We start from the raw sequence: 26113 nt of genomic DNA, 5'->3' as shown, positions 1-26113 counted from the left end.
AAATTACAAGACATGCAAAGAAGCTGGAAAGTGTGACCTATACTCAAGGAAATATCAAAAGCAGTCAGTAGAAACCCTCTGTGGGTTAGATATCGAACTTGGCCAAGACTTCTAAGCAGCTATTATAATACACTTAACAGTGCTTACTCTCACGCCCGGCACACGCTGAGTTCCCATAAATATTAGCAACTGGTGGAGGTTCTGAGGTTATACGCCCTTCTTTGGCACTGTGGAGTGATGACGCACCCTCCACCTTCACCATTCTAGGCCCAAATTGTGAATCCTTAAATGTATCTGGGAGAAATCTGACTCATACCTCCACTTACAGAGCCCCTTTGTGTTCTAGAATTGTACAAAGAACTTTCTCTCCAATGTTCAATGACAAAAAGCCTATGGGCCAACATCTCACACGAAGCTGAACATGCTGGACAGGCAGTGAGAGACTCCAGAAATAACCATGGCTGAGAAATGCTTCCTCAACTCACCTCTCAATGAGTGGTATGAAATGGAGAACCCATGTCTGTGGAATTGGATGTCCACCCAGTGAATTATTTGGCTGTGAACAGCATAGCAACTTATCCATAAACACCATGGCCCAGTGGCCACCAGGACCAACAGCTGCCATCTGTTGAGCACCTACTATGTGCCAGGTGCCTTGTTATGACCAATTACCTGTTGCCATGGTCATACAACAACCAAGTATCAAGGTGTATGTATGAATGGAAAGAGCTGTCAGAAACCAGGATGTGAACCCAAGTCTATCTGACGCTAAATGCTTTTAATCACTGGACCTCTCACATACACATTGTTCAGGTCATTCTATAGGGATGGGGACTAAGTCTCTTATTTAATTCTATGTGCTCAGGATGGCAAAGAGAATACCTGGCACGAAGCAGACACTGTATGAACAAGCAAACACACGCACACATGAATGATTGGTTGGTTAACACTTAATGGAAAATGCACATAATTATTAAAATAGTAGCCTCAAAATGGAGGCCAGCAAGGTGAGCAGAAAAAGGATGATGAATAGATTCCAGAGGGCTCAGGCTATGGGAACACCTGAATAATGGTTCAGCACCCGAGAGCGGACAGCTCCGCTTTCAGCGATGGGCTCCTAGGGGCCTCTTCCCAGCAGAAAGGGACTCGACAAGAATCATAACTTCACTGATATGTGGGCTATGAAACTGAAAGCAACAAAGCAACGAGACAAACAAAGAAACAAAAACTCACAGACACGGATATAGCTTAGTGGTTACCAGAGGGGACGGGGGCAGAAGGGGGGTGTTAGAAGAGGGAAAAGGGGGTCAAATATATGGTGATGTATTAAAGAAACGCACACTTGAAACCTATCTAATTTTAGTAGCCCATGTCACCCTAATACATTTAATTAAAAAGAAAGAAAAAAGGAACGGACTCTTGAAACAAATTCAGAGGAAACTGGGAGTGTCCACCAGGGTTTGAGATAGAATAAGAGTGGCTGCCTTTGAGAAGATAGATTGACATCCCTTAATTGTGTTCTTCAGATCAACTCCCCAGCGATAGATTTTGTTGGCTCAAATCAATCAACACTCTAGACACCCTCAGGGGAGGAGGGCCCAAGAGTTTCCTCACATTGATCAGAGAGGACTGGCAACTCCTGCCTCAGCAGCAAAAAGATTAAAGGGACCAGAATCTGGGCCATAGCTGTGGAGAGCTGAAAACACGTCTCCACTGACCTGCCTGAGAGCCCATCACTATGGTCACTCTGGTGGGCTTCTGCGTAGGTTAAGGTATAATCTTAACCTGATGGGACAACCTGGGAGAGAGGACTGGGACCCAAGATGATTAGAGGACAATACAAGGTCATTATGGAGCCCTGAGCCTATGCCAGAAGGGCATCCTAAACAGCTGGAGGTCAGCGTGAGGACACCGTGCCCTAAATGGGGCAAGGGCTCTTGACTTCTTCATAATTTTCCTTAAGCCAGTTCAAGTAATAAAGATCAGGTTTCCTATGCCACTCCCTGTTGCAAACCTTTCGGTGGATCCTCGCTGACCGTCTGATAAAGTCCAGACTCTCTGGCGCTGCTAACCAGGACCCATGGTCTGGCCTCTGCTAACATCTTCAGCTCCTTTTCTGGACACATGGCGTCATTTACGCTCCAGCTACAACCTCACGACTCTGGGTCTTTGCACAGCTACCTCCAAAGTGTGTGCTCCTTTCCTGATTCCTCCAAATTATCCCACCAGGCTCTCGATGCAGTCATTACATGCTCTGAAGGGTCTTCCCCGAGTGTCCAACCCTCACCCCCTCACCCCAGAGGGGTGGCGTCCCAAAGCCATCCCTCTGTATGGAAATTGCTTGTTTTAAGACTGAGTCCTGTACATCCCTGTATCTCTGGCCAGGTGGTTAAAGTTGAGTGAAGTTAGTCATTAGTATTTTAAAGGGACATCATGGATGGCACATTCTGTAGAGAACTTCACTGAACACTGTCCTCGGAGACCTTCCATTCAAAAGTCCTGTGTGAGCATGAAAACGTGCTCAGTAGCACAGATCAAGGAAATGCACATCGAAACCACAGTGAGATACGACTCCACATCCATTAGGATGGTTACTAAATAATCATAATAATAATAACAACAACCGGAAATAACAAGTGTTGGGGAGGATGTGGAGAAATTGGAACACTTGGAACACTTGAAATTGGAAATTGGAACACTTGTCCAGTTGGTGGGAATGTAAAATGGTGCAGCCGCTATGGAAAACAGCTTGGCAGTTCCTCAAAACATTAAATACAGAGTTACTTTAGGATCCAGCCATACCGCTTCTGAGTATCTACCCAAGAGAATCAAAGCAGGGACTCTAGCAGATATTCGTACACCCATATTCATAGCAGCACTATTCACGATGGCCAAAAGGTGGAAGCAGCCCAAGTGTCCACTGGCAGCTGGATGGATAAACAAAGTGCTGTATATACACACAAAGCAATTCTGACACACTCATGGATGAACCTTGAGGACATTAAACTAAGCAAAATTAGCCAGTCACAGAAGGACAAATGCTGTACAGTTCCTTATATGAGGTCCCTACGGTAGCCAAATTCATAGAGACAGAAAGTCGAATGGGGGTGCCCAGAGGCCGGGGGAGGGGCTTGGGGAGTTAGTGTTTAATGGGGAACAGAGTTTCCGTTTTGCAAGATGAACGAGTTCTGGAGACGGAGCGTCGTGATGATAGCACAACGATAGGAACAGACGTAAAGCCACTGACGTGTAAACTTAAAAATGCTTAAGATGATTACATTTTATGTTGTGTATTTTATCACAATAAAACATAAAAAGCCCTGTGGGAGAAAACTGACAGCCTGACTTCAAAGCCCAGCTCTACCACGGCCTGGCTGGGGGACGGTGGGCTCAGTGGGCTCTGCTTTAAAATGGAATAAACTCTTGAGGGCTGTTTCAGGTCAAGGATCCTTTTCAGATTGTGCCTGATACAGGGCGATGAGAGTTTGTGCATACGAGGTAAAAGGTATGGGCTATTTTTGTTTCAGGAACACAAAATATCCAGCAGGTATCCACCCAAAGAAAGCACTTCACTAGGAAACAGTCTCGGCGTGAATAAAAACCAACGTTCAGGAGCCACGTATCAGGTATCAGGCACGTGGGGGACCTCGCCAGGGCTCCTGTTACATCCTGACAATGAATTCCCTCTGCTGCCATCTATTGTCTAATGATAATATTGACCTTTTCGGGCTGTCAAACTTGTCTTCTTAAATCCTGAGGTCTTAACTGCTTTACACACACAGGCTGACAGTGTACCCACCTGAGCACACGTTCATGTATAATTCATGGCCTATCATGTCGCCTGGCAAATGAATATTTATCAGCTTTTTCATCAGAGGCAGGATGGTGTTTCCTTTTGTTGCTAGCAAAATTCTGTGCTGCAGCAAATGAAATTTGTGAGCAAAGAAGAAACGGATCAGAAGAAGCAAAAACTCCCCACCAAGTGTAATTTCCCGTTTTCCGGGGCCTCCAGTGTGTGCATGGAGGTGGTGTAGGTTTGGCTACAACAGAACTGCTGAGTCATCCAGAATGCTTCCATATGCTGCACCCACTGTCACCGCAGAAAACTCCCCACACCGCGTTTCTGTGCTGTTGGCAACTGCACAGGAACCCAAGACCCTTTCAATGGCTCCATTTCAGATGCTCTGAACAGAGATCAACTCGTGGAGGACCGAGGATAACGAACCCCAAATAAAGGTGGGTACACAGTGGTTGGTGGTGCCAAGCCACGCAGAGCTTTATAGCTTCCAGAGGGGCTGTCACTCAGAGGGGGGATAGCCCTGAACCACCCAAGCTGGGTCTAATGTTCCCTCCCCATGGCGAGTTAGGAGGGCCACAAAGAAGGTGCTGCCTTGTCTTCAGGAGATGGCGTGTGCCCTGGTCCCTTCTACAGGGAGCCAAGAAAGGACCTAATAATTGTGACTCTGTTGACTCTTCCGTCCTCATGACTCCCTGATGGAGGAGTCACGTGTTGATGGTGTCATGGGCACACTGCCGTGGAGAGGAAGTTTCAACATGGCTGTGAAGATGGTTGCCATCATTCTGGCCTTGAAAGATGGCGACGATGCTGTTGCTAACATGGGTGCGTGTGATGCTGATAACAGTTCACATGTATTGGCCCTTCTGACCATGTTTCCCCGGATATAAGACCTAGTCGGATTATCAGCTCTAATGCATCTTTTGGAGCAAAAATTAATATAAGACCCAGTCTTATTTTATAAAATAAAATAAGGGTCTTATAAAACCGGGTCTTTATCATATAATATAATGTAATGTAACGTAACGTAATATAATATAATATAATACCAGGTTATATTAATTTTTGCTCCAAAAGACGCATTAGAGTTGATGGTCCGGGTAGGTCTTATTTCCAGGGAAACAGGGTACGTGCCAGGAAATGTATCGAGCATATCAACTATACTATGACACGTAATCCTCAAAACCCCCTATTGAGATAGACATTATTATTGTTTCCACTTTACAGATGAGGAAACTGAGGCAGAAAGATGAAGGAAGTTGCTTCTGTGCACACAGCCTGAGCTGGGAGTCAACAGCAGGTCTATCTGACTCTGGAGCCCATGCTTTCTCAGCTACCCTCCCTGGAATCAAGAAACTTGGATTTAGGGACAAAACACACAATGCCTGGCTGTGTGGCCTTAGGGGAGTCATTTCATGTCTATGAGACTCTGTTTTCTCATTTGTAACAGGGCCATAATAGCTCTTGTTTTGTAGGGGGGAATACAATAGGATTTTGCCAATTCTTAAGAGCTCAGTAATCATTGATTAGCTGGTAGCCATTCCCAATAGAAACATTTATTGAGGGTGTACAGTAGAGTTAGAAAGAGGAGACACACGGGGGCAGAAATACAAGGTTAGGTATGTGTATTCATTCATTCATTCAACAGAAAATTGATTGAGTACTTGCTATGAGGCAGAAAACACAAGGGATCTACATAATTTCACATAAGGATAAGTGCTACACAAACATTAAAACACGGTGATGTGACAGAGAGTAACATTTGAGGCAGGATCTGAATAGCAAGATGACACCACCGGCCATGCAAAGATTGGAGGAAAGAGTGCTCTGAGCAAAGGGAACAGCTAGTGCAAAGGTCCCACGGGAGATGGGTTCATTGTAATGAATTCTATAAGCTGGGGGCTCTAGCATGAAATGCTTCCCACACATTTTGGACTGGGAAGCCCTCTTTTCATAGACTATCTCAGGGTGCTTGGGGTGAGTGGAACTCTGTCTGAAAATGATGGCTTTTTGTCTTGCTAGCTGGGCCCCTGCCTGCTGGGACATGCCCTTCTCCTCACTCTAATTCTTTTCCTGCACTTCCTCACACAGGGTTTCAGAAGGGCTATTCTGGGGTGGGTCACGTCCTCAGTGACGTGGCGGGGGGTGGCGTATAGTTTGGTCTGGGCCAAACTCACACCACTCTCATCTTTGCCCCCAAGGCCTGGCTCTCCGATCCCAGCTGGTCCAGATTCCCCCTGGGGCGATCCCCTATGGAACAGAAACATCCAGGGCTTGCACCCACGCTGGCGCCCAGCGTTACATACCTTCTTCTCGTCTATTCCCTCGGTGACCAACATGAGCTTCTTTGTGAGCAGAGGGTCCAACACCTGGAATCGTCTACGGAACCGAGTGATTCCCATGTGATCAGCGTAGCCTGTGGGGGATGGAGAGGGCAGGAAAAGAACAGGAGTCCAGGTGAGAAGAGCAACCTAGGGCCCTGCTCTTAGCCTTGCTACTACCTTGCTATGCGGACTCACTTCTCGGGGCCTCAGTTTCCCCATTTGCTAATTTAAGAGGTTAGAGTCAAGCAGCATTTCACAAATGTGTTCCGCTGAACCCGAACCCTATAAAACACTCTCATCTGCCTCTGTGGAGGTCGCAGAGTGTGTCAGCATTGATGCCAAAGGCTCTGAGAACCTCTGCAGGGAAGATGCCTGATTAGCTTTGCTTACTCCAGAGTTTTTTCCCAAACCTGTTCAGCCATGGGGAAAAAAAATTGTTTTTGTCCTCAAATTTATTACCACTCGGGCTGCATATGGAAACGCTGTGTTGGATAGTATTGAAGGGTTCTTTGAAATCTAACATGTAGGATGAATACAGCTGAATTCTGTGTGGAAACTGGGAAGAGTCATCTGGAAAGCTACCAAAAAAAGGTAATATTAGAACCAGCCTTTAAAGGAGCTGTAGGAGTTTGTCAGAGGATTTAGTATGGAAGGGACATCTAAGCAGAGGGAGCTAGAGCGCGGAAGTCGGTTTGTTCTACAGTCATAGCAACAGCTAACATTTACTGGGTGTTTTTGTGAGTTAAGGCACCCGGATAACAACTTCCTTGTGTTTGTTACAGACACTCTGGGGGCTATATTTTATACCCATTTTATAGATGTGGAAATTGAGGCCCAGAGAGTTCCAGTCACCAAACTCAAAGTCACACAGATAGTAACTCCTCCAGATAGGATTCAAACCCAGACAATGACAATAACTAATCCAGTGGTGAGTAGACAACGATGGATCAAAGATAAGCAGGGAATGGGTCCCAAAGGAACCTGAACTCAGATTCCGGGTCTTAAGGTTACAAGGGTACCTTATATGATACAAGGGGTATGGTAGAATCTCAGTTGCCAAAAACAAAACAACAACAACAAAAAAAAAACCCTCAAGTGGCCGGATGGGAGAAGGTCTGGTAAACTCTCACTCTACTTTTGAGACTCTGCTTCACAAACATTAAAACACGGTGATGTGACAGAGAGTAACATTTGAGGCAGGATCTGAATAGCAAGATGACACCACCGGCCAAATGCATAAACCTTGAGGGGGAAGAGTGGCAGCGCGTGAGGGTGGTGAATCCAGGAAGCCTTCCTGAAGGAAGAGGCGGTCTCCAGTCAGGTTCAAAGGATGAGACCACACAGAGACAGGGGGAAGTTATAAGTCTGCCCTTTGGGGTCAGACTTAGCTAGGTTCCCCCCATCCCATTTCTGCCCGTATTGCCCTCTGATCGATGACAAATGACCCCATCTCTTTGAGATTCGGTTTCTTCACTTGCCAGATGAGAACAAGAGCTATCATCCCAGGGGCACTACACGGATCAAATCTGATCGCGATGATAGTAAAAGAGACTAACACGTATTGAGTGCTTTCCCACATCCAGGCACTCTTCTAAGTGTTATGATCTTATTCGCGCATGAAACCCTCAACAGCTCTCTCAGATCTGAGCTATTATAGGAGCGAAAAAAGGAGACATGATGCAGGGACTTGCCCGTGTTCGCCAGACAAGCCCAGAGCAACTCGCTCCAGAGTCGGGGCGTCACTCACCAGGATGTACAGCATGCCACGTTTCATGAGCATTTATTATGCGCGAGCCACTGTGCTAAGGGCTTGGTATTATGTCAGCTGGTATGTGATGACACAGTTCCTAGCACAGCGTTCCTAGGCTATCAATAAATAGCATAGACATGTATGCATTATGTAAGCATGTGATATGTATCTATACATTATATGTGCATGAATTCAAAACCCTCAATATTTTATATATGTGTGTGTGTGTGTGTGTGCCTATGTATGCATGTCAACATTGCTTAGATGGTATGAGAAAGACAGAAGCCACTTCAAGCAGGAAAAAAGGAGGAAATGAACCAGGTCTGAAAGGCAGAAATTGGAAAGTTGTGGCACCAGACATCAACCCTTCACTTAGTTGGAAAACTCCTCCTGACCAAGTCGTGGTCTGCTGAGGAGGCAGAAGACAAGTACTGCAATGAAGACACAGGCCCCAGGAAGGGGACATGCTGTCCGGAGCGTGCACACGGGGGCTCTGACAGGCAGGCCACTGCGCCTGCCAAGGCTGCGTGCTTCCTGCCAGCCAGCCAGGCAGAATCGATCTGCCCCCGGCTGTGACTCGCTCTCTCCTGCTCTCCCGCTGTGACATTATCTGCCTCCCTCTGCCTGTGGTTGTGCAGGCAGGCGGGAAAATCAATGAGATGCTCGAGGGCATGAGGGTCTCATCTTTGCTTCCAGCTGCTCCCAGCTTCTCCATCAAATACCCTGTGCCCATGGTTTCATTATTAACGCGGTGGGAGGAGATGGAGGCAGCGAACACACACTGGGGCATCAGTGACCACAGCATGTTAAACAAACGGGTGTCCACCTCGGCTTCCCAGCAGCCCCCGCCATCCCATCTTCTGCGGACGGACCGCCTGCACCTGAAGCATCGCCGACTGTCAGAAAGGGAAATCCATGGGGTGGCCTCCGAGGTCTGAGAGGCAAAAAAGAATCAGAAGGATTCAGATCAAACCCCACCCATTGGATGAGCTAATGGCGGGAACTTCGGGTGCGTGCTTGCTCTCTAAAATACAGGCCTAAAGATGTCATTCCTCTGATTAAAATCCTTTTGTCCGCCTACCACCCCATCATCTCCTCACCTGAACCTGGAGAAAACCAAATTTTCAAAAACCAATTCACAGCCTCCCCCGTGGGTCTAGCCGCCTCATCTCCCACAAGTTCCCCCCCCCCATTTTGAACCCCATTTCCCGAAAACCCAGCCTCTTCCACGCCGCCCTGCCGTTGCATATGCTGATCCCTCTGCCTATCATTCCCTCTCCCTCCCACCCCCAGAGGGGAGCTGCTTGTTTTGTTTTAAGACCCAACTAAGAGGTTACCTGCCCTAGGAAGTTTTCCCGATCTCCCCAATGAGAGCACAGGATATCTGATTTTATCCTCCTCTCGGCGTCCCGGTACCGCCTGCACCCCCATGGGACGCATGCCCCTGTCATATCACACTGTCATCACCTGTGTCCACACTGATCTCCCGAACCAGGCTGAGCATCTTGCAGACCAAAATATTACTCCTTGGGGGAATCCCACTCTCTATCCCAAAGTCGAAGCTCCTTAGATGTTTGTTGTTAAAAAGGAAGACGAGAAGGACACAGCCTTGGCCTTCCAGGAGCACACACCTAATTCAGGAAATAAGACGGGCTTTGGACCCAAAGAGACCTGGGCCCACAGCCAGGCTCTGCCCTGTCCCAGCTGTGTGACCAGTGAGCAAGTCCTTTCACCTCTCTGAGCCTCTGTTTCCTCCTCTGTAAAACGGGGGTTATCACAGCTTCTACCTCACAGGGCTGCTGAGAAGAGTCAACAGGATACTCTATGAAAAGCTCCTGGCATGTGGCTGGTGCTCTTGTACCTTAGGTGCTACTGGTCAGCGGGCATGTCCCAGGCGTTCGTTAGACACTAGGTGCTTGCTGACCGGCGGCTCTTACCTGCCCTGTGCAGACGCAGTGCCTCCAGGATGTAGGAGCCCGCAAGCTGCACTCTCAGCGCCGGGATGTCCACGGGCCGGGGCCCAATGGCCCCAGGCTTGTCCCCACCAGGCTGCAGTGGGGTCGGAGCCCGCTGCACACCCCGGTTTTCCACCGCTGGGCTCGGCACCAGGCAGTGGATGAAGTGTAACTGAGACCGTCTGATCACACTGGTCAATGCATCCTGGGACAGAGAGGAGAGGGGTTTATAGCCAGCTGTCTCAGGGTGGGACAGACAGGGGTCTGGACATATATTCTCTGAACATATATTCATCCCGATGTGGGTATCTTTGGGGGCCCCTATGTCCTACACCAAGGACCTGTCTACAGCCTAATTTGTACTCAGGAAAAATAAGGGGTCTTTATAACAGCCCTTGTTATAACAGATAGGGAAACCGAGGCATGGAGAAGGCAAGTGAGTGGCAAGCCAAGTTCACACAGATCACTAGCAGAAGAGGTAAACTTCAAGCCAGGACCTAGTCTGTGGGATTTTTCAGTATAATACGCTATGAGCATTTTTCAAAACGTATCCTTCCCATGTCCTCCTACCCTTTGGGCCCTTCCTGATCACTGACCAAAGTTTCTCATTTGTTATTGGATGAGTGTGTCTAGGTAACATAGTTACTTCCAGTGCTGGAGCCTATTGCCTTCCACCAAGGAGGTCGAGAGGTGAAAATGAAGGCATTTGAGAGGTGTGGAAGGCAGGGAGGCCTGGTCTGGCTGCGTCATCTGTCACCTTGCTCACAAGGACAACTGTGGTTCCTGCAAACTTCCTGAAGCCCCTCAAGTCAATACCAAGTAGCCAAAGCTTTGGCCTCTGGCTTGGAGCAGTCACTTTCCAGCATGGCCAAGTTTCTATGCTATTCTGAGCCTCGGTTTCCTCTTCTGTGGAGTGTGGGGTGATGCCTGCCCCTCTAGGCTCCTTGGGGAGGTTAGAGATGATGCAGGCAGATGATGGAGGGGGGGAGGGGTACGTGGCAGTGAAAGCCACGACTTCAAGGGGAGCCACTCACCCCCTGGAGCTTGATCTGGGAGCATGGGGCTTTCCTCTTCACCGACGCAAAGCCACTGGCAAAGGCCCTTCTCACGGCGCGGCTTCTCTGCAGGGCCTGCTGGGAGGTACCCTCCAGGCCTGTCACAGCCCAGCACACAGGGGGCAGCTTGGCCCGGGCCTGAAACAGACTCCTCAGCTCCTCCCTGGCAGGTAGGGGAAAGAGAGAAGGGCTTTAGGGGGCTCATGGGAAAGGCGTCCACCTTGCTTCCCACTGCACACCCCTGCACACGGTCAGCAATCTGTTTCCTGAACCCTCCCCTTGCATCACACCTCTGAACTGCTGCCCTTTGGTCTCTAGTCCTTTCTGCCAGATGAGCCTTGGCTTTGTGACAAACACCAGTTCTTTCCTCCATGCCTTGCTCCCCACCTGACATCTCTCCTATTGGATGTTCTTGGCACCTACATCCCTGTGGGAATTCTAAGAAGCCTGTCTTTTCGGAGAGGGAGAAATGATCTATGTTATCCCTAGAACAGGTCCAGTACACAGTAGGCGCTTATGCTGTGTTTCATGCAAGAATCAACGACTCACAGGCTGAACAGGCAGTTTCGGGACCTGTCAATGAAACGCCCAGCAGACGCCTCCCCTCAGTGCTCCTGGAACGTACAGGTACTCAGATTAGTGAGCGAGGGCCAGCGACCCTTATAGAGTCTGCTCTCAGAAACCTGAGCTGGCCTGCCTGCTGCATTGGGCAAAAGAGGATTAAGAGAGCTGGGCAGACCCTGCTGTGCCCTAGGTTGGGTTTGGGATCTAGAGAAGGTCTCGTGCCTCCCGGGTCCCACCTGCTCCATCCCCTCAATGGAAGCATATGGGCGTCCTCCATCACTCCCTGTGCAAGTCCAGGCCACACCCCCAGCCCCAGCCCTCAAGGCCCGTTACCCATCTCTCTCTATGCCGAACCCAACTGTCCAAACTATTAAGGAAGTCAGTCTCACGTGACTCAAAGATCCTTAAGGTGGTTACACGCATGGGCCAGCACCAAGATTAACAATGGCTTGAACACACTCTTATTGAAATAAAAAAATCTTGGGAGGGAGCTAAGGGAGCTCCCCCAGAGGCAGGATCCCGGAGAGGAGAGGGCAGGGCTCTGGGGGATGTGGGCACCACCCCCTGGTACACGGAGAGAAAGGCACGTGTACCCCTATACCTGGGTCATCCCACCTGGGGGGTTGGGAGACCTGACCTCTGGTCTGCAATTTACTGTGTGGCACTGAATGAGTCATGTGTCCTCGTTCGAGCTCAGCTGCTGATATATAAAGCAAGAGGGTTTGACCAAAACTTGAGAGTGCTTAAGAGCCGTTTCTTGGGAAGCTTGTCTGCAAAGCAAGTCCCCAGGGCCCTCCCCTAGAGAGACTGGGTGGGGCCAGGGATCAGAATGCTCAGCGAGCTGTCCTGGTGAATCTGGCACTCGCGGCTACAGAATAACACGCTAACAAAAAGCCCTGTTTGCTCTCAAAATCCACCAATGCATGGCTCGCAAGCATGCAAGACATCCTGGGGGGATGTACTCCCAAACCGGCCACGCTCTTTCACCCCTGTGAGCCTCGACTTCTCACGTGCTGTTCCTTCTTCCCTCACGCACCAGGCCATCTGATCAACAAAGGTTTGCCTCACCCTTTCCTAACCCTACAGCCCTCACCCAGCTTGAGCCACAGGACCCTCGAACAGAAAGGGAATTTACAAGGCCACAAGACGTGTGCTAAGGGCCCGCTATGAACCAGGCTCCTCACTTCATAAGCCATCTGCCATCGGACAGGTCAGCATGGCATCATCACTCCCACTTCTCAGATTATCAAACTGAGGCCTGGGTCATTCAGCTTGAAAAAAGGCAAAAGCAGAATTCGAACATTTGCCTGACTCCAAAGCTGTGCCATATCCACCAGATCTTGTAGCCTCACTAAATAGCCTTATTTTATGGTGAAAAAGGAAAAAACAAAAAACAAAAAACAAAAAAAACAGGAGAGAACAGACCAACAGTCACCCAGGTAGCAAGTGGCAGGGCTTGGACTTGACCTAGGTCCCCTGGCTTTCCTTATGCAGTCTTTTGTGTGCTTGTTAACCTTCCTTTTGCCCCCTCCCCTGACTTGATCTCTTTTCTGGAGCTGTACAGTCGTGTACCCTGCTGCATACAGGTCTCCAATCAACTCTGACCACATGGCCTGAGAATTCCAAGGATTACTTAGCCAAATTATATAGCGGCTCTGCCACTATTTTGCTGTGTGATCAAAGGCAAGCCACTTTACCACCTGGGGCCTCAGTTGTATCATCTGTAAAATGGGGCTAAAGATACAGTGTTGCTGTAAGGATTAACAAAATACTAATAAAGCATTTATCCTGATGCCAGGCAAACAGTGAGTGGTCAGTAAATGTTTCTTACCCATTCTCACACCCCTAGCACCTCCCTGGTGGCCTCAGCTTCTCTTCTAATGTCCAAGCTCTGCCCCTGCAGGATTGTAGCATTGAACTTGGGAAAATATGCACATGTGCACGTGCGCATTTCCCAGCACCTCTCTGAACCAAAGGCATTGATTGCTGCCATCTCTGCCAACACTTCTGAAAAGAGCAGTCAGGGGACGCTGGGAGCTTTTTTAAATACTACAAAACATTACCACTTTGGTTTTACAATCCCCTAGTTCTAGGATGTCCATAAAAGTTCCTGTCACATCATCTCTCAGATACTTAATGAAAGGCAAAAAGCCAACACCAGAAGTCACAGCTTTTAAGCGTGTGCTCCGCCTCTCCAGAAGACCAGCTTATCTCAGATGAACTCACGCTGGCCCCAGGGAGACACTGTACCGCTCCCATTTGAGTTACAGTTCTTAGGGACCGGTTCCCAAACCGGCCCTCACTCGCCAGGTTGTTGTAACTGCGTGGCCCCGGTAGAAAAGGAATTGCAGTGCCTCAAATGGCCCTTTCCGTCCCCAGCCCTAGCCGGACTCACCTTTTTGACTGCTGCAGGATCTGGGGGGCATTCAACGCCGAGAGGTTGGGCTTGGCCCTGTGGAGCCAGCCCGTGAGGTCATAGCGCACAGGGTCGTGTCCCCGCTGGTGGAAAATCTCACACTGGAGGGGTTGCTCACACGGCCGAAGGGCAGAGGTCCCTGAAAGTAGGCAGAGCCCATTAGCATTGGGGCGCAGTGGGCGTATCACCAAAAAAACACTTTTTCCATTTTAACATGCTTCCAGGTAGCAAAAGCTGACAGTTCTGGGCACCCACATTTCTCCTGCTTTGTGCGTTTGTGTGCACTATTGCCAACGTGGATTGGATCCTTCCTTGCTTTCTTAAATCCAGGATACCTGTTTTTCCCCAAACATCATTAACGTATACCATCTTCATGATTTTTTTACCAGACCATGATATCCCCTGGGCTGTTATTAATGTTTTTCTTCACGCAACTCACATTTTTACAGATAAATCCATTTATAAAGACGCATGATATTGCAGGTTTGGGGTGCAAGCTATATTTCTTTTCTTATATTCATGGAAACAAATAATTATTAAATATTTTGAAAATATTTATTGACGTGCCACCTAAAACCACCTTGAATACCATCAACCAAATAAATGCATAGCCTACTCTTGGGATGTGAGGGCAGGCACTTGTTGAAAGAAACTGAGTGGGTGTAACCAACGAGCTTGGAGTTGGAGAAGACCTGCGTTCAAACCCCAACCGACTCTACTACTTACTACTACATGACAGGGGCCAAGACGCTTAGATCTCTGAACTTCAAGTCTTCTCTTCTACAAAATATGAATGAAAGAATACATACCTCCCAGGGTGGCATAGGCTCAAAGGAGATAATGTGTGTAAAATATTTTAGTGGAGTACCTGACACATAGTAGTCGCTCAGTGATTAGTAGTGGGTGTCACTGCCATTTCCTACATTTAAATTTGTGCTGGTGTTCTGGAGTTACAAAGGGTTTATCTCCTCACGCCCACTGTTCAGCATCATGCCTGGCATAAGAAAGGAGTCTGGAAGTGCTTGTGGAATGAATGAATGAATGAATTGCTGGTCACTGATCATGTCACCCTAATTGCAGTGACGCTCTCAAATTGAATCATGGCCCCAAACCAATTATTATCAGGCGTGGTAGCCTTGTTTTGGTGTTTGTATCTATTCTGAATGATGTTTCTACATTTCCCATTCTGCTGTTGTCAACATACCAACATGCATGTACTAGGGTCTTGAGTCCCTCCCCCAAATCCTAACTTGCTACCTGTATACTGCAGCGATCTAGGGAACGAGAGGCCTGCACTTCTTGGAATTCTGTGCAAAATACACGTCGTCTGAGAGTCTGCAGGCAACTGCTAAGTAAGGGGCATGGATTCTGCCATCTGTTTAGCTGGTTGGAGGTCCTTCATGCTCACTTCCTGGTCGCCTCTGCATGCTGGATAACTGAAGTTAGCAGCGAGGAACACTTCTAGTTAAGTGAAGTGTTGTTGCCTCAAGAGCCTCCTGTGAACCCTTCAGAGCAGAGCAGTCTCTTCTAACGGGCAAGAAAAGCAAGGTGACAAAGTGCATGCCCAGCTCTGGCACAGACGTCCACACTGCCTGGAAAGGCTGCCGGTGCCAGCATGGTCCCCTCCCTGCACTGGGCTAGGTGACAAAGTGCACGCCCAGCCATTTGAGGGCAGGAACCATGTTCATTCCTTGTTCTGTCCAGCAGCCAGCACAGAACTGGGCTCGGAATGAGGACCCAGCAGCATTTGGGAAGTGGGAGCAGATCAAGGCGAGAGCGAAGAGAGGGCGTTCATGTTTTCCAGCCAGCCTCTGATGGACACACTCTGATGTGTGATGTCATTCAACCCCCACTCTGGTCTGCAATGTAAGTGTCACTGGGCTGGTTTCTAGAAGGTAATGCTGAGGTTTAGGGGGTTGAGACCACTTGGATAAAGTTTCATAGCAGTCAGCACAGAGTTGAGATGAGAACATAGGTCTGCTGACCGCAAAGCCTGTCTCTGTCCAGGGCAGTGGCCCTCTCCATGGAAGTACCACGTTTCCCAGGAACCGTCTGGAAAACAGCTCCCAGGACACAGACCTGCTCACTGCCCTCACCCTGCCCTTTCTCCTGGAGTTGGTTTTCCACCAGTTTTATTCATCCAAGCTTCGCGCAGGCAGCTTTTGCTTTCAGGAGCCCCTGAAACACCTGTAAGATGCGGTATTAACACCATCACCCCCCCCCCAGGAGCGTGACCCTGCAGACTGGGGTAGGGATATCTCCCGGCACCTCTGCCCCAGGCATTCACCCCTATGGCTGCAATGCAAATGCTAGTATTTGACTGTCCACTGGGCCCAGGCTCCATGAGGGCTGTCCCCAGCCCCGTCCTGGGCCTGCTGTCCAGCAAATATTCCTCAGCTGGGAAGTAATGGATACTGAATGCTGGGTTAGCCAGAAAGCCTCCCATGCGCTACTTGATTGAACTCATTAACTCAAAGCTAATCAGACAGCCCGAGACACAAAAGATCTTTTCTTCATTTTTCTTTTTAACCAACATGTCTGAGTTAATGTGTCTGTCTCAGTGGGTCCCCTGAGAACTGCAAGCCTTACAGCATCCTGGGGGCGTGTCTGGGACTGGCACCATTGGGCCTCACAGGAAGAGGAGAGGGAGCCACAAATCTCGCCGAATCCCCTCCTGTGCCCTCCAGTCCCTACAAGACACCGTCTGCTTCTGACCCTACTTTCTGTCTTCTTTTGCCCAAAGGTCAAGATCTAGAAAACACTGCATTTGAGAAATCCATTTCATCCGATTCTGGATCATTGGGTTTCCACATATTCATCTAGTCTGTCTCCAGACTCATTGCACTGCTACTGTGTCAGCTCTGCTCTAGGTGCTAAGGATACAGAGATGACCAGACGGGCCCCTGCCCTCGCAGAGCTGACATTCCGTGAGGACAAATGCCTCAGGCCCCATGGTGAAGGCTGCCGTGGAGCAGAGGAAAGTAGGGGAAAGAAGACAAAGGTGTGAGTGAGGAGGGGTTATATTCTCTTCTGACAAGGACACCAGTCTTCTTAAATTAGGACCCACCTCCATAACCTCAGTTAACTTTAGTGACCTCTTTAAAAACCTTATGTCCACCAGTCACTAATACATATATTCAAGGTCTGCCAGCTAAGTTCGCAAACTTGTTGCAACGATGCTGCTAACCTATTCTGATATCAGAGCGATTATTCATTATGAATTTGTACCAACTGGACAGTTAACCAAGTTTCCTATTTGGAAGTGCTGAAAAGGCTGCGTGAAAAAGTTAGACGACCTGAACTTTTCACCAACAAGGCATGGCTCTTGCATCACGACAATGCACCAGCTCATCCGGCACTGTCTGCGAGGGAGTTTTTAGCCAGTAAACAAGTAACTGTATTGGAACACCCTCCCTACTCACCTGATCTGACCCCCAATGACTTCTTTCTTTACCCGAAGATAAAGGAAATATTGAAAGGAAGACATTTTGATGACATTCAGGACATCAAGGGTAATATGACGACAGCTCTGATGGTCATTCCAGAAAAATAGTTCCAAAATTGCTTTGAAGGGTGGACTAGGTGCTGGTGTCAGTGCATAGCTTCCCAAGGGGAGTTCTTCAGAGCTGACTAGTGATATTCAGCAATGAGGTGTGTAGCACTTTTTCTAGGATGAGTTCGCGAACTTAATTGTCCGACCTCTTATATTAAAACATTGTATTTGACCTAAAAGTTATTTTTTCCTTCTGCACTTTAACAGAAATAAAAACATTTTCATAGACCCAAAAAGCTCCACAGGCCTCTCCTGTGCCTGGTGGAGAAATCGGCTCCAGGCCAGTCGCGCTCAGAGCCAACCTCTCTGGGAGTAATTTATGGCAGCTTACAAGAGATTAGGATATGGATACACACAGAAGAAAGACACAGGAACAGGGTGGCCATGTGCAAGCCAAGGAGAGAGGCCTCAGAGTGAAATCAAACCTACTGACGTGGCATTCCAGCCTCCAGAACTGGGGGAAAACAAATTTCTGTACTAGACTAATTGGAGGGATCACTTCGCAAATTATATAGATGTCAAATTATTATGCTGTTGATCTGAAACTAGTATAAAATATTTTGAATGTCAACTGTAACTGAAAAATAAAAATAATTAAAAACATATAGGTAAATACAATAATAAAAACAAATGAAAAAAAAAAGGACCTCATCTCCATAGACAGCCACATTCTGAGGCACTGGCAGTTAGGACATCAACTTATAAATTTTGGGGGTGGGGATACAATTCAGATATATATACTGTGTTTCCCTGAAAATAAGACCTAGCCAGATCATCAGCTCTAATGCGTCTTTTGGAGCAAAAGTTAATATAAGACCCGGTATTGTATTATATTAAAAAAAGACCGGGTCTTATATTAATTTTTGCTCCAAAAGACGCATTAGAGGTGATGGTACAGCTAGGTCTTATTTTCAAGGAAACATGGTAGTATCTGATCTCAAAGTTCTTTGTTTGCTTTATGCTTGGACAGTAATGAAAACATTTTCATGGACCCTAAAAGCACCACAGGCCCCCGGTACAGCCCGTCCTGTTCCTGGCGGAGAAATCGGCTCCAGGCCAGTTGCTCTCAGAGCCAAACTCCCTGGGAGTAATTTGGGTATTAATGCTGAGCTTGGTCCAAGGAGAACTGCTGGAGCCATCAGAAGCTGCTGCTGCTGCTGCTGCTTAGAAAATCATCCTGATATGAACGCAGCAATGCTCCATGAACGTCCCAGGCAGAGGACTTGGCTGGTTGCCTTCGGGTGGAGGCTCCTGCTGCCTGAGCCCAGTGGATGACAGCACTGAGAGCTGTCATTTGTCCTTCTCCAGCTCTTCCCCAGTTTCTCACAAACCACTCCCGTCCGACGTTTGCCCCGAACACTCCACTGACATTGCACTTGTCTTGGTCACCGGTGACCTCAATGGCTATTCCTCAGCCACACCCAGCAGCACTGAATTGGGTCAGTTCACATTCTCCCAAATTGCCTCCTACCTCCCCGGTCACTCCTCTTCACTCACCTTGTCCCCAGCCCCTTGACAATGGAATGTCCCAGGGCTAAATCCTTGGCCATCCTCTCTGCCAACCCTCATTCCCTTAGTGACTTCAACCAGAACGAGGGGCCACACCAGGCTGGTTCACCACTCTGTAACACGGTACTCAGCACAAAGGAGCTGCTCAATACATTTGTTGGCTACATGAATGAATGAACACATGAATGAATGAACGCACACACTGGGGCGCACACACAGACATTTCTGCACGGAGACGCCACCCTGTGCGGCCCTTGTCAGGGCTTTTTCTACAGCGGACAAGGACAGACTCCAAGTCCCGGGCTGAACTCGGTGCCCTTCTCCTCCTTACTCCCTTACCTTCGGCCCCAGCTCCTTTCTTCGCGAAGGCTGCACAGAGACGCTCGAGCACCACACTGTCACTGGAGCCCTCCACCCGAACCTCCTCATCCAGGACCCAGAAAAGGCCCTTGGCTTCCTCAGCACCTCCTCCAGCTGGTAAGCGGACCTGGTGGGAGATCCAGGATACACTGAGAGGGCCCGATCCCTCACAGAGGCCAGTCCCAGGCTTTTCTTCCTACCTATGGGAGTCAGGGGACCGCGGTCCCAGGCATCCAGGCAGGGACTCAGGGGAACGGTCAAACCCAGGCTCCCACTCACCCCAGACTCTCAGTGTTAAAACCACAAAACTCGAATAGCCTCTCAGCCCCAGGGGTCCAAATCCTGCCTCTCTCCTCACTTCCTATGTGACCTTGGGCAGCTCACTGCACCTCCGAGTCTCGTTTCCTCTTAATGTGAAATGGAGACTGAAAAGACCTCCTTCCGAGGGCTGTGCGAGGATTTCACAAGGGAGAGCACTGTGTAAATGACATATTTCTAGATACACACAGGCAGCTGGGTGTATTTGTGCACGGGGAAACATGAAAGGATTCATTGTATCTCCATCACTTTCTCTTTGAAGTCTGGGTGTTTTTTCAAACTAAAATCTTGAGCAGGATAAAACGTGTCAAATAAGGTTTCAGAGGAGAAGGTGAATTTGGTTCCATGGCACAGACAGAGAATTTTAAATCGAGCTCCGAGCTTCAGAGACCATCTAACTAATGCTGTAATTTTGCACGTGGGAAACTGAGAGGCCTGGGGGGTTGAAGGGCTCACCCTAGGGCCCCTCAGGAGGTGGCATAACCAGTAATCACGCTGAGGGTTACGGAGGAAATCTGATATGTACAGGGACCAACTTCCCTTGTTGACAGAAACTGAGGTGAGGACTTCAGTGGGAAGGCCAGCGAAGCCCCTGGCAAACCAGGACAGCTGGACACCCTATCTCAGAAACCTCGGTCCACCCTCCTCAGAGGCCCAGACAGGAAAAGGGTCATGTCCAGGGTCACATGGGGAGACACAGGGGCAGAACTGGAAGTGCATCCCAGGAATCCCGAGTCTTCACCTGGGACTTCTTTACTGGGGTTGAAATCGACAAGCAGCCCATGCTCAGAAGGCAGCCGTTCCCAGCCACCGCCCAGGCATCTGGGGACACCGTGGCTCTCCCCTCTTCACACCGCCTGGCTCGTCCCTTCAGGGCTGCCCTTTCCAGGTAAGGAAACGTGACAGGGAGGGGGAACCATCAAAAGGTGCCCAGAAGATGAATAGCAGGTGATGGCCGGCAGGGCTCCCAGACAAGGGAGCTTTGCAGGGAAAGTACAACTCATGGTGAGCCAGGAGAAGCCTCAGAAACCAGCCCTGGCTGACAGGAGACAAGGAATGAGGAAAAGGGCAGCCTGCGCTGTTAAATGGCAGAAGAAACGAGGCGTGCAGGACACCTATGTGCCACGCAGCCTGCCAGGGGCTTTCCATGCCAGATCTCACTGACATTCATGACAACCCCCGGGGATATGATCGTTCCCTCTGGGGTAATGAGAAAACTGAGTCTTGAAGAGGTCAAGTGACATGCCAAAGGTCACCAAGATTGGACCTACGCCTGGCAAATTGAGTGAAGAGGTCCATGGCACTTCTGGGTAGAGCAGAGGTGCAGGTCTAGGGTCAGCAAAACGGGTTCCCAGGGTGGGGAAAGTGAGGCAAAGACTCAGATACCCCCAAATTAAAGCCTATCTACCACCAAGGGAGGTCAGGGGCCTGGATCTAAGGTTTCCCCCATTCTCCATCCCCCATTGGTCCCTCTCCTCCCTGTCTGTGCCGGGCACAGCGCTTTCCTCTGAACACCTGACTTTTCCAGGTGGCTGGAGGCCAGTGGGCACTGGTCCTGAACCCCCACCAGCTTCCAGGTGTGAGCGCATTCTAAGACATGGACTCAGACATAATGCAGAAGGTACTTCCAAGGGCACTTAAATATTCCTTGCCCAGGTCACACCCCCAGACCAATCAAGGCAAAATTTGGGACTACGTCCAAAATGTCAGTGTTTTTAACAATCCCCGGGTGATTCATTCAGAGGTAGAGAGAGACAGCTAGTAGCTTAAAGGCTCCAATCTGCTAGTGTTTCAGTAAAAAGGCCTCATGGTATCTGAGTCTTGGTTTGCGGGGCCCCGTGTTACCTGGGAAGGAGTCTGATCCACAAGGGTCACCATGGTCCCCGGGGATGGCTCCGGGAGCTCAAACTGCACAGGAATTCCTTCCTGGAAAGTCACAGAAATTCAACATTAGTTCCTTCCATGAGCTGAACAGGGTGGGAAACCTCTGGCGGAGGAAAGAGAAGTGAGGACGTTTCATACCCTGTAGCCTTTTTAAAATTGTTCCTTTTAATTATGGTAAAATATGCATAACATAAAACGAACCACTTTTAAGTGTATATAGTTCGGTGGCAGTAAGTACATTCACACTGTTGTGCAACCGTCACCACCACCCATCTCCAGATGTTTCTTTCGTCTTGCAAAAGTAAAACTCTGCACGCATTAAACAACAATTCCGCATCTCCCTCCTCCCCTAGCCCCTGGCAACCACCATAGACTTTCTGTCTCTATGAACTGGATCCTCTGAGTATCTCATATGAATGGAATTACACAGCATTTGTCCTTTTGTGACTGGCTTATTGCACTTAGCATAATGTCCTCAAGGCCCATCCGTGTTGTAGCGTGTGTCAGAATTTCCTTCCTTTTATGGCTGCATAATATTCCACTATATGGATAGACCACATTTTGTTTCCATTCATCTGTGATGGACACTTGGGTTGCCCTACCTTTTGACTATTGTGAGTAATGTTGCTATGACGATGGGTGTACAAATCTCTTTTCAAGACTTTGCTTTCAGTTCTTTTGGGTAGATACCCAGAAGTGGATTGCTGTATCGTATAGTAATTCTATTTTTAATTTTTGAGACAATGCCATACTGTTTTCCATAGCAGCTGTGCCATTTTCTAGTCCCATCAGCTAGGCACAAGCTTTCCAATTTCTCTGCATCCTCCCTACACTTGTTATTTTCTGGGTTTGTTTTTTTATAGTAACCATTCTAATGGGGTAAAGTAGTGTCTCAAATCGTTTCGATTTGCATTTCCCTGAATTAGTGATGTTGAGCATCTTTTCTTGTGCTTAACTGGCCATTTGTGTATCTTTTTCAGAGAAATGCCAGTTCAAGTCCTTGGACCATTTTTCAGTCAAGTTGTTTGTTTGTTTTTCTATCTTCACCCCTTAGCCTTTGTGTGAGAAGAAAGGTTGTAGACCAACATTCCAATAACATCTGTTTTTGTTCCACCTACAGGGTTGTCAGAAATCATGGTGAGAGCTTTATGAGGAACTGATAATTCATTCCTAACTTTTCCAATATTTAATAAGTACCTAGTAAGTGCAGGGCTGAGTGCTGGGTGCTGGAGGGAGCACGCATAAACTATATTATTTGCCATATAAAAGTAACCAGCGCCAGACAGCACTATGCACAAAGATATTCACCACGGTGTTGTTTATAATAGCTTCATCACAGAAATCCCCTAAATGTTCGAAGGAGAGTTGGGATAGAAAAAGACATCACCACTGAAATGCATGGCTACTGAGAGTTGTCAATGGAGCGAGGAAATGTGAATAACATACTGCTGGGCGGAACACAGCAGAGGGCAAAATTGGGTACACAGAAGGATCCGAAATCTGTAGAGAAGACAAGGTACGGAGAGATGACTGGTATGAAATACAGAAATTGGTCACAGAGGTTGCCTCTGGGTGGTGGGGCGAAGGAGATTGTGTTTTCTGCAGCTGACACTTATATTCACTTCCCAGATTTTTAATAAAGAACATGTATGACTTTGATCATCAGAAATAAGTGGAATAGTCCGGGGAAAATATGATCGCTGTGACCACCTATTGAATGCCTAATAGATTAGGCACTTTCTCTCTGACTTCATTCAATGCTCAAAATAGCCCCTTTAGGGAGCGTGGTAAAAACAACTATAAAAATAAGCCCCATTTTCTCCCCATCCCTGTACCCACGCTCTCTGTACAGAGATATTGCAGTTTCTCCCATCGAGAAGTAGAACCTATTTCACCACCCCTTGAGTCAGGGCTCAGCACTGGACTTGTTGCGACCAAGAGAAGACAGCAGAAGTGACACTGCCGGTTCCAAGTCTAGGCCCTGCACACATCTGCTCGCTCTCTTGGACCCCTGCCAGGGCCATGAGACCGGTCTGGGCTAACCAGATGGAGGACGGGACATTCCTGGAGCACAGGTGAGTCATCCGAGACAGGGCCTGCCTGGATCAGCTAAGTGGCCAGCTAACTCCCAGACACCACAGAGAGACCATGGCCAGCAAAGACCATCAGAGCCATCTACCTGACTTGCGTCTGACCACAGAGCTCTCCCAGGCAAGACCAACAGAGCCTCCCAGGTAACCCAGAGACTGATAAGTAATAAGGAAAGGTTATTTTTAAAGCTGCTGTGGTTGGGGTAGTTTATTAGGTAGCATTATTGTGGTGAATGGTAACTGCTGCAGGAGTGTTGGTATTTCTAGTTTACGTGTGAAGCAATCAAGGATCAGAGAGGGTGAGAGACTTTCCTAAGACCACACAGCCAATCAGTGACAGAGTTAGACTCAAACCCCAGGTCTTATCAATGTCATTTCTTTGAGGTTTATCCCTGTTAATGCTTTCATGCTTATTGCTGGGGGGGTCCAACCAAAGAAATGACAATAATTTCCATACCCATTACATACTGAAAAATGATATGGTCATTTCTAATATTTTGCCATTAGCACTTGCTGGAGTCAAAGGGGTCCCTTTTGGGGAAGAAGGAGGGAGCAGGTATCTGGGGTGCTGACAATGTTGTACTTTTCAACTGCATGGTAGATGCATGAGTTTGTGTGGAAAAATCCACTGCGTTGCACGCACACTTCTGATTTATGCTCTTTCCTTATACACGTGTTGTATTTCAATGTAAACTTTTTTTTTTCAAATGAGAAAAGAAGGGCTGGCAGGAACATGACTGTCTGTGTTTCCTGATTTCTACACATAGTTTCTTCAGGGTGCCTCCTAGATGGGGAATTGCGTCTCTCATGTTGCTAAACATTGCCACGTCACAATCCAAAGAGCAAACCCACCATTTGCACCCAACAACACAGCATGAAGGGCTTCCCAGGTTGAAGAAGAATTCGCTTAGGTGAAGGGGGCAAGGAGGAACAAGTCATCCCAAAGAAGGGACAGCTAGGAGAGCAAGGCCTGGGGAGCCCCAAGTTTCCTGGTGTTTCTAGACTGTAGGGTGCAGGAACCACGGATGAAGGCTGGGAAGCAAAGGGAAATGGAGGAGCAGCGGAGGCCTGGGGAGCCAGGCCTGGAGTTAGTGTTTTGCTCAGGGGTGGGCCAAACAGGATGAAGGCAAAGGTTATTAGAGGACCAGACCCCAACCCTGTCTGGCTTCATACCTTCTGCTGATCACTGGGGAGGACCTCGCTCCCACCCAGCCATACCTCTTGGTATCTCTCCAGTGTAGAGACAAAGGTCCGCTGGTAGAAAAGAAGCTGCAAGCGCTCGTGAATATAATTGTGGCACAGCTCCTCAAAGGTGGCGGCCCGCTCCTTGCCCTGGTGCCGTGGGTTTTGAAAGCCTGGAGAGTCCACCACCATTATGGAGGCCAGGGAGAGGTGATGGGAGGAGAAGGATCTGGGAAGAGAGGAATCAGGCCCTGAGATGACATGGAATCTTAGAGCCCCGCTGGTCCAAGCCCGCCCCTCCCCCATCACAGAGATGGAGAAATCGAAGCAGCATGCTGGGTGGGTTGGGTGATCTACTTTCAAAACGAGGCTCCCCATGTACAGGCTGTGTGACCTGGGGTAAGTTTATTAATCTCTCTGAGCATGGATTTCCCCAACTGTCAAATGATGGTAGGGATGAGTACGGTGAACCCAGGGGCTGCTGTAAGAATTGAAGGAGTTCGAGAATAGCAAGCGCCTCCCATAGATACAGCAGGCCTTCAGGGAATGCTCTCTCCCCACCAGGCCCAGAGTGGAGAAATGACTTGCTGAAAGTCGCATGGCAAATTGGCTATAAAGTTAGGACTAGAGCCTCATTTTCTTTCTTAGCGACACATCGCAATAGAAAACCAATTTTGTTTGGTGCCTCAGTTCACAAAGTTCTTTCAAGCCATCACCTCTTCGGATCCTCTTCATGAATCTATCGGGGTGGACAGAGGAGGGATTATTCACCTCCAAATGCAGGAGTTAAGGGACTTGGGAGACAGTCACCTGTGGGCTTCAACCCTCACTGGGCAACGGAGGGGCTGTGTGTCTTGGGAGAACCGCCCAATCTCTCTGAGCCACCCATGAAAGGGTTAATGATGGAGCGGAACTCGGAGGGCTGCTGGAGAGTTGAAGGTGAACAGGAGTTTGGCCGCAGGGAAAGTGCTCGGTAAACTATCCGCTGTTACTCTCATCAGCATGATCAGCGTACACTCTGAAGGGCCCTGAGTCTGAACCTTAGCTCCTCCCCGTTACCTGCCAAGGTTTTCCACCTGTACAATGGGGCCAATGAGATCAGCCCCTACAGAGTCACGTGGGAAATCAAGTCAGTGAACGCTCGGAAAGTCAGATGCCTACTAGGTGCTCAGAAGTGGTGGTGGTGGGTATCGTTATCGCCAATGCACGCCATTATACAGATGTGGCTCCAAGACCGAAACCAAGAAGCCCCGGCCTTCCACGGGCTGAGGCAGCTACCCCTGCCAGCAGTTCATTTGCCAGCCCCAGCACTCCTTCCTCTAAGCGCACACGATCCCCCTTGGTTTCTAGATGATGT

The 26113-nt window shown here is 48.6% G+C and overlaps 1 protein-coding gene across 1 annotated transcript in view; it reads right to left on the bottom strand.

Moving 5' to 3' along the window:
* MYO18B (myosin XVIIIB) overlaps positions 1-26113 on the bottom strand; it is a 260653-nt gene that overhangs the window by 164888 nt on the left and 69652 nt on the right. Inside the window, exons 15-18 of the mRNA XM_081037710.1 lie at positions 24793-24985; positions 21446-21526; positions 19262-19409; positions 13840-13999 (exon numbers count right to left, since the gene is read on the bottom strand). Of these exons, the coding sequence (XP_080893836.1) occupies positions 13840-13999; positions 19262-19409; positions 21446-21526; positions 24793-24985 (582 nt within the window). The remainder of the gene's footprint in view (positions 1-13839; positions 14000-19261; positions 19410-21445; positions 21527-24792; positions 24986-26113) is intronic.

This window comes from Rhinolophus hipposideros (genome assembly GCF_964194185.1).
Source record: "Rhinolophus hipposideros genome assembly, chromosome: 24".
Taxonomy (NCBI): Eukaryota; Metazoa; Chordata; class Mammalia; order Chiroptera; family Rhinolophidae; genus Rhinolophus; species Rhinolophus hipposideros.
The sequence above is the reverse complement of the archived record's forward strand: the minus strand, read 5'-3'. Positions and strand labels throughout refer to the sequence as shown.